This window comes from Macaca thibetana, chromosome 8 (genome assembly GCF_024542745.1).
Source record: "Macaca thibetana thibetana isolate TM-01 chromosome 8, ASM2454274v1, whole genome shotgun sequence".
Classification (NCBI taxonomy): Eukaryota; Metazoa; Chordata; class Mammalia; order Primates; family Cercopithecidae; genus Macaca; species Macaca thibetana.
The window spans coordinates 10,665,285-10,673,666 of record NC_065585.1 but is presented as its reverse complement, the minus strand read 5'-3'; the positions used below and the strand labels follow the sequence as shown (position 1 = coordinate 10,673,666).

The following is an 8,382-nucleotide window of genomic DNA, read 5'->3' as shown; positions in this document are numbered from 1 at the left end:
CGAAATAATTCCAGGATGGTAGGGCGAGACCCTGTGATGGGGTGAATTTACCTCACTTGATAACAAGGGCACTCGATACTCAGGGAAGTGGGACTTTGTCAACAAAGCCAGGACAATCCCACTACGCCCACCCCACTCAGCAGTGATTAAAAACCCGTAAGGTCACTTTCTACGCGATGGCTGTCTCCCTCTCACCAGGCTGCAGAGCGGCTGCAGATGAACATTTGGCACCTAGATGGGGGTCAAGGAGCTGGGGCTGTGATTCAGGGAAGATGCTGAGGGGCACTGGGAGCCTCTGTTTGAATCCTGAGCAAGGGGTGAAGGCGTGGGGGCATGTGTAGGGGAGCTGACGCTGAAGTCTTTCAGGAAGCAGATGGTAAGGGTCAGGGGGTGTGTGTCTATGCTGGGGACAGGGTTCTGTGGTGTTGCTGGTGATGCTGACTGCCTTGCCCACCCCAAGTTGGACTAGGAGAGTCCCATCAGGCTGCCGGGCAGGGAGGGCAAAGGAGAGCACCATTCTGTGGGTCGGGCAGGAAGGGCGGCCTCCCCACCCTGGGTGCCTGCAGAGCCTGGCAGCCCCACCCTGTGGCCATCCGATGCCACATGTCCTCTAGAGTTCCTGGGCCGGCTGCTCCACAGCCTGCTCCTCCACAGGCTGCATGGCCTCCTGCACGTAGACGATGAACTCCGAGGCCTCCCCGCCCTGCGTGTAGACAGTCACCGTCTCAATGCCCTCCACGTCGTCGGAGGACACCACCAGGTGGTGCTGCTCGGCAAGCTCCACGGATGCTTGCTGGACCGTCTCCTGGATCATGACCGTGTGGTTGGAGCTGGGCTCCTCTTCGGTGACCTGTGGGAGAAGGGCAAGAGAAAGGTCACACAGCGCCTACTTCCCGGTCCAGCGTAACAAGAAAGTCACAACTACAGCTTAGGAGCAACCAGTGCACTGTGGGAGCACGTCCATTCTCCACCGATCCTCTCTACAAGGCTGTGCGTGCTCTCATGCCCATTTTACAGACGATCAGAATGAGGTTCAGCAGTGTAGGGCAACATGGTCAGGTCCCCAGCTGTGGCAAATGGTGGAACCCAAGTTCAAATCCAGAGTCCAAGGTTGTTTCCTGATGCCAAGCTGCTTCCCGGGGCTTCCAGGAGGTGTGGGGCTACCTAGAGAATGAGGGCTGGAAGGCCTTGTGGGGGTTATTTACTGCAAGTGTCAGGGGTAGCGGTTGGGGGGTGCTCCTAGAAATTTATAGCGGTCCATATGGCAGTGATAAAGGCATGAGGTCCATCCTGGGCTATGTTTCCACACTCAGGGAGCTTGCCTCTGTGTGAAGATCTGTTTCACACTAGGAAGCAGCAAAGGCCCGGCAGGCCTGATTTTCCCCAGGTGTCCTTCATCCAGCAACACTAATGCCTTAACTATTTGGGGGAAGGCTGCTGGTAGAAACTCACTGCCACAGGGCTGGACAGGAGTCTTCTGGGTATCAGTCAGGGGACGGGACCTCATGGATTCTATGGCCAGGCCTTTCTCTGAAGCTCCAAGCTGCCAGATTCCAGGCAAGATCCAAATGCCAGCTGGTGCTCATACCCCACATCCCTCATGCTGCCAGCTCTGGGCTGTTTTTAAATAACAACTGTCTTTGACCTTGAGATGAGAAACAAAAGACACAGAATTGAGATCTTAGAGCTGCAAAAATGAGTGAAGGATTAGAAAACAGACACAAGAGGAAAGCAAAGGGGCCTGGAGTTACTTAGCTGGAGGATAAGAGAGCCTTCGGACTTACAGAGGGGTGTCAGGGACACCCGTTCATTTCCAGGTGAGTCTGAATGCCAAGGCGGAGAGAGCATGTGCTCTGTGCTGCGCTGACGGGGCTTCGCACATCAGTTCCACCATTTTTAAGCTATGAGGCCTGGGCAAGACACTTTTGCCCACAACCTTCAGTCTACTCATCTGTAAAACAGGGACTAAAATGTGTTCTCCAGAGGATTCCTGGGAGAATGGAAGGAGATTCTGTATACAAAGTGGGTGCTCAATAACAGCACCGACCTTTCAATTCCTTCATTCATTCGCTCATTCAACCACTTTTTTTTTTTTTTTTTTTTTTTTTTAGAGACAAGGTCTGACTCTGTTGCCCAGGCTGGAGTATAGTGGTGCGATCTCAGCTCACTGCATCCTCCGCCTCCTGGGCTCAAGCCATCCTCCTGCCTCAGCCTCCCAAGTAGCTAGTACTATAGGCATATGCCATCACACCTAATACATTTTTGTATTTTTGATAGAAAAAGGGTTTCTCCATATTGCGCAGGCTGGTCTTGAACTCCTGAGCTCAAGTGATCCACCCGCCTTGGCCTCCTAAAGTGCTGGGATTACAGGCATGAGCCACTGCGCCCGGCCTCGATCACACTTTCTTAAATACCTGCTGCTGCCTGGAAGAGCAGTATTCTAGCATATGTCAATCACTCATTCTTTCACCTACAGAACTTCTGTCATCTTACCAGCTACCAGTAGACTGCAAGCTCCACAAGGGCAGTACCATGTCTGCCTGGTCACAACTGTTTCCGCAGAGCCAAGCTGATTGCCTGGCGCACAGCATATGCTCAGTATTCACTGACTGATGATCCACTAGGTGTCAGATGCCACGCTGGGCACTAGAAAACCACAGTCCTCTGAGGAAGCCGAGTCTCACGGTGCAGGCACAGGGCACAGTGAATGACTGTGCTGTAGAGTAGCTGGGCTCCTGCAGGGCAGCCTGTGCCAGTGTTGGGGTGCCAGGGGAGGCATAGGGATGGGCTCCAGGCAGATCGGGGAGCAATGACTCCCAGGAGGTGTAGGGAGCAGCAAGTGCGCTCGGGCAGCCTCCATGAGGTCCCACTCACGACACGTCCAGGTCCTTTCCTGGCCTGCAATTGGCATTGGGTGGCCTCCCGCTCCCCGCCTCTTCTGAATCTGTGCTCTCTCTGGGGAGGGCCCAACTGGCTTGGAGGGTCTCATCCTAACCCTGTGATTATTCCTGTCTCCGCGAGTGAGAAGGGCTGTGTCAACAGGTGGGTCATGTTTCATTCAGAGAGAAAAATGGAAAAGGTTCCTCCAGGCTGGGCTCCGGAGGTTCCAACATTATGGATTGGAAGGAACTTTTGATTTGGACGGATAGAATTCACCCAGAGCTGGAGAGCTATTCTGAGTGGAAACTATCAATACATTTAGACTGATTTGTTTTTTTAGAGTGAACTGAGATCTGTTTTTTCATCTTTTCCCATTTGTTTCCATTTCATTTAACTGGGAAAATATACCATGAACCAGGATTTTAGAAGTAAACATTAATTTATTTCACTTTGCAAGAGAGAACCTGACAGAAGACTGGGAAAGGGGAGGCAACATGCAGCTAATCTTTTCTCCTCTTACCTGTCAGTAAATGCCACACAAAGGAAAGGGTGAGGGGATGGGAATGGTTTACACCCAGGTCCCCAGGGCCTCACACGTGCAAGCAAGCCCTCCACACTCCGGGAACAGACCACATACAACACAGGGAGACAAACCATCCATGAGCTTTAACACAGGCTCTGGGCCGTGGCACCATTCTGTGGACAGAGTGACTGCCACCGAAGCTAACCCTAAAGAGGACAGTGACTCCTTCACTGATGGAAATTTTCCACTGGCTAACAACTCTCACCCTTTAAAAACACTAACACCACAATGCCCAAGTATGGACAGTGGCTGAAGTCACTGCCAAGGACAAGGAGAACCATGCCAGGGCCAGGCCTTTTAGGAGGACAGGCTGCAGCCTCCTGTCCCCTGGCAGCACAGGGGACACACTCCAAGTTCTTAGGACCAACCGGAAGGAAACAGGAGGTCCCTCGCTGGCCTGGAAATGGCTACTGCCCATAGACACCGCAGGAGGCCAGCGTGCCTGACCTGAAGGTAAACGATGTGTTAATAACTCTGCAGCAGCAGCACCTGGGACCACTTCTTGGAAGGTGGCATTGGCCACAGAGGGTCTGTGGTGGGAAAGGACATCACAGGCAAGAGAAGAGAGTGAGCAAAGAAAAGGTGTGTTCCTGACAGCCCTGCCAAGGCCACCAACCACCTCCCAGTCACCAAACCCACTGGGTAGAGTCCCGTTTTCACCCTTCCAGAGCCCTCTCTACCACCCAGCATGAGATGCTCTCTTCGCTGCTTTCACCACTCTCCTCCCCAGCACTGGGCTCTGCTCCGCGCCCTCTCCCAGACTGCAGGGTCACTCACTGCCCTTCTCCTTCTGCCCATCACAAAGCCTAGAGGATTCCTGGGTCTCCCACCTTGACTTCTTCTCTGACCCCCCAGGCACTTTCACTCCCGGCTGAGCCAGACTCCAGCCATCACTCCTGAGCTCCAGATCATACCTCTGTCTGCAAGCGGGAGGCATTCAGGGATGTCTGTCAAACAATGCAAGAACAGGGCTGCGCAAAAGACACAGGAGAGAAGGCATTTGGGGGAGAAGCAGCAGGTGAGGCCTGAAACGAAGTTCACAGGTGGATCTTGAAAAGCCTTGGTCATGAGCTGAGAGATTGAGCCTTTATTTTACAAAGGAACGCACTAAAGGTTTTCAAAGAAGGGCCCTGCGTCATCCAATCTGTGACATTTATGAATCAAAACTTGCCTAATGTGAGAAGACTTTCTGAGAAGTATGCCTCTCTCATTATCCCTCTAAATATTTACATTTATTTGCCCGTAGTATCTTTTCTAAGTATTAAATCTATTTAAAGATAACCTTTCTCCATTTATTTTGTTTTGGTTTTTCAATTTTCAGCCTCCAGGGTTTGTCCAACAGAATCCCCTCGAAATTCACCCACTGCTAATTATCAGAGTACAAAAAAGTTTCCCAACATCATCCTTTGGGCTTAATTCACCAGAAAAAGCGACGGAGGCAATGGTAATGCGTATTTCACAAGTCCTGCAAAGAGCAGGCTTCCCGGTGTGCACAAATGTGACAGGGAGGCACGCTGTTGCCCTATCGTGTTACTGAACGTCCAAGACACGCAGGGTTCCTGAAGGTTCCCTGCAGCCTGCTGGTGGGCCTCCTTTACACTCTCCCCAGTGTTCACGAGTGGCTCTGCTGGCCCTGCAGACGCTGCCCACACAGATGTCCATGTCACAAAAAGCTAACGTGTAGAGAGGATGAAGGAGGGAGAGGATGAAGGAGGGAGAGGATGAAGGAGCTGCTTTACAGAAGGGGTTCATAAGGCTTTCTGCAGAGTGCACCCCTTTGTGCATTTCGTGGTACACGATCACATTCTGTTTGCTTTCAGGCAGTGTTTACAAATCACGCGCCTCCTTCCTGGCTCCCATGGCACCCAATATCCACCCAGCCACGTGCAGTTTACTGAACATTCTCCCACGCCTTGTCCCGATTCTTCACACACAATGTCTTGTGCCTTGGGCATTTGTGTTCCCACTTTATAAATGGGGGCGCTGAAGCTCCTCCTGGCCTGGTGACTTCTGTAAGGTCAAACAGCCAGAAAGAGTAGCAAAAGCTGGAACTTAGTCTGGGTGGTTCAGAGACCTCCTTCAGCTGGTGTAGTGTGACAGCGACTATTAGGATCCCATGTTATGAGTTGATATGATTAAATTATCACTCTTTACTCCTCCTGATTAGTCTCAGGCTGGCTGTAGAACTCTCAACAACTCTCTTTGTTCAAAATAATCACTCTAGTAGCTTAATCTATTAGCACAGGCTTAAAATTGTTCTTTGCCACAGAAATAATACGGCGTTCACAGGGTCATTATCCTGAGATGAGTACTCCATTTCCCCCAAATGCTGTATCTAACACATCTATCAGATAAATTAGCAGCAGCATAGATAGCTTGATAGAAACCCTTAACCCCTGGGATGTGCAGATGATTCACTGAATCGGGCACTGTGTTCTGCTGTTCTGCTGTCTCCAGCGTTCTGGAGTCTGGACAAGATCACTGTCAGGACCGGCACTTTGCTGGGCTCTCTTCATGCTGAAGGGCAGCTTCCCCTTGAGACCCCACGTCTTCCTTGGCTTTAACCCGTCACTATCCATTCATCCAGCAAACGTCGATGGATACTCCGCTGTGTGCCATGTAGCGGGCATGGCTCTGGCTGCCTCATTATCTTGCTTTTTTCCTACTCCCCTGCCTGTTCTGCCTTCTCCTTCTCCTCCAGCTCCTCTCCTCACTTCCTTTGTAAAACCCATTCCTCTCAGGTTAAGCTTTCTTCCCCCAACATTTAAGAAAATCCCAGAAGTTCCTCTAGCTCAGGAAACCCTCCTTAAGGAAGGTGGGTCCTGCATTGCTCCCACAGTGCTCCAAGGGTGCCCTGAGGAGCCCGTGCACAATGGCTTTTACAATCTATCTCTGCACAGATCTCCCCAGAAGCAAGTACAGCGCTGGTTCCTCCGTAGCCAGCCCAGTGCCACGCTCTTGGTAGGCACATAGTGGGTGATGGTGATTTAGGTTGGTGCAAACTGCCTGCCCTTGGTTCAAACTCTGTCTGGCAGGAGCCCCCCGGATGATGTGAAAGTAGGGAAGACGGTGCACTGTCTATGGAGGAGAGTCCCTTTTGGCTCCAAAAGTCCCAAAGGTCTAATCACCTTATTCTACAGAAGGGAAGTCAAGGCTCAGAGAAAATAAACTGCCCAGGGCCTCATTGTTGGAAATAGAGCACAGATTTTTTGACTTCTGGTCTGCAAAATTCCCCAGCCTGCACGAGGCAACTTCACAACAAGCCACAAAGCACTTTGGTTACTGGAAGAACACAGCCAGAATGTCCAGCATGGCACCTGGGCAAAGAAGAACGCCAAGTAGATTTTCCCTGGAATAATAATATTATTTATAATAGTCGTAATGATTATTATTATTTTGAGACAAGGTCTCACCCTGTCACCCAGGCTGGAGTAAAGTGATGCAATCACAGCTCATTGCAGCCTCAAACTCCTGGACTTAAGAGTTCCTCCCGCCTCAGCTTCCAGAGCAGCTGGGAACATCCCTGGATGAACGAAGAAAGCAGTAAACACACAATGCTGATGATGATGGAGACATTATCATCTGGACAGACCTAGGGCTCGGAGATTACAATCTGGAATAATAAGAAGTGCTTGTTGTGGATCAGGTGCTGTGTGAAGAGTTTACGTGTATTAGGTACTTAGTCTTCACAGCACCCTAAGAAGTCTTAGTGTCTCAGCTTTAGAGGAGGGGAGACACAGGGGAGGATGACAAGCTGCCCTGGGGGGCTCTGGGGAGGGTCCTGGGGAGTTACATAGTTGCTTCCCCCCTGCTCCCCCAGGCCTCTGAGCCTGATGGTTGCAGCAACCAGGCCACTGTGCACAGCTCTGGGCGTGGCCAAGCAGGAGGCTGCAGTGTCAGAGTCCATGCAATCTTCTTGATTCTCCCACTGGCCTCCTGCATTTGACCCTAGCACAGTCTTTTTTCATACCTCTCTTTCCTCTCTAATGAGAAGGCACTGATGGACTCCTCTGTCAAAGTACCCTCTGCCTGGGAAAGATGTTCTCAAAAACACCTGGAGGCTGGCTGAAGCAGGAAGGACAACCCCTCCTCACCTGACACTGATGGGGAGGTGTCTTGCTGAACAGGAAGATTGTGGGGAAGGCAGCGGCCCATAGGGACACTTGACCTTAGTGTATAACCTGGCCGAGAGCCTCTGAAACCCAATCCCCTAACATAGGTCCTTCTGTGTCAGAGGCTGCACCAACACCCCTCCCCAGGACATTGAAACAGCCCCAGGACACATTCAAGGACATCAAAATATGACAAAGACTCATTAAGAGGAGAGAGAGCTGAATCTCATGGCTGAATCCCACAGAGGCGGCAACGAGAAAGGGAAAATGTTCTTATAGCTGGGTATTTAAAGTAACAATTTTTAAAACTGCTGGTAGAAAATGATAAACAACACAAATTGGCATCACAGCTTTTAAAACACAGTGCGGAGAACCTCCTGGGGCGTGAGTTCCCCACGTGCCTGTGCAGAGGGGCTCGGGCCGCCTGCCTGTTCAGTCATGACAGGGTATTGGAATTTCCAGGGTTCTATCAGACCACGCAAAACCTACCTAATTATTTGAACTTAGCTCCCAACACACAAATAAGTGAAGAATAAAGAAATTTAAAATAAAACCCCTGATGGCCCTAAAATGAAAAACCACAATGACAGTGGGATGGCATCAGTTACCCTCTTACTGGGTTTGTATACCTTTGAAACAAAGCTGCCGCCAGTGCAGCTGCCTTTAGATGCTGCCCACATTCCCAGTGCCCTCCCACAAGCCTGTGCCCTCCGTCAGGCACTGGGAGGAAGATGAACTGCCTTCACTTCGGGAATTCCAGCTGGGGGTCTCTTTAGGACAGGATCATCCTGTAAGTTTTTCAGGGGA

General features: G+C 51.0%; 1 protein-coding gene across 5 annotated transcripts in view; it reads right to left on the bottom strand.

Moving 5' to 3' along the window:
• Window positions 1-380: 380 nt before the first annotated feature.
• The window catches only part of ZFAT (zinc finger and AT-hook domain containing), a 235,157-nt gene continuing 227,155 nt past the window's right edge, over window positions 381-8,382 (bottom strand). For 4 of the 5 annotated variants that reach the window (XM_050801563.1, XM_050801562.1, XM_050801564.1 and 1 more), the window contains one exon: window positions 381-850. In XM_050801563.1, coding sequence (XP_050657520.1) covers window positions 611-850 — 240 coding nt within the window. In that variant the 3' untranslated portion in view covers window positions 381-610. The remainder of the gene's footprint in view (window positions 851-8,382) is intronic. The other variant, XM_050801566.1, reaches the window with a different exon arrangement.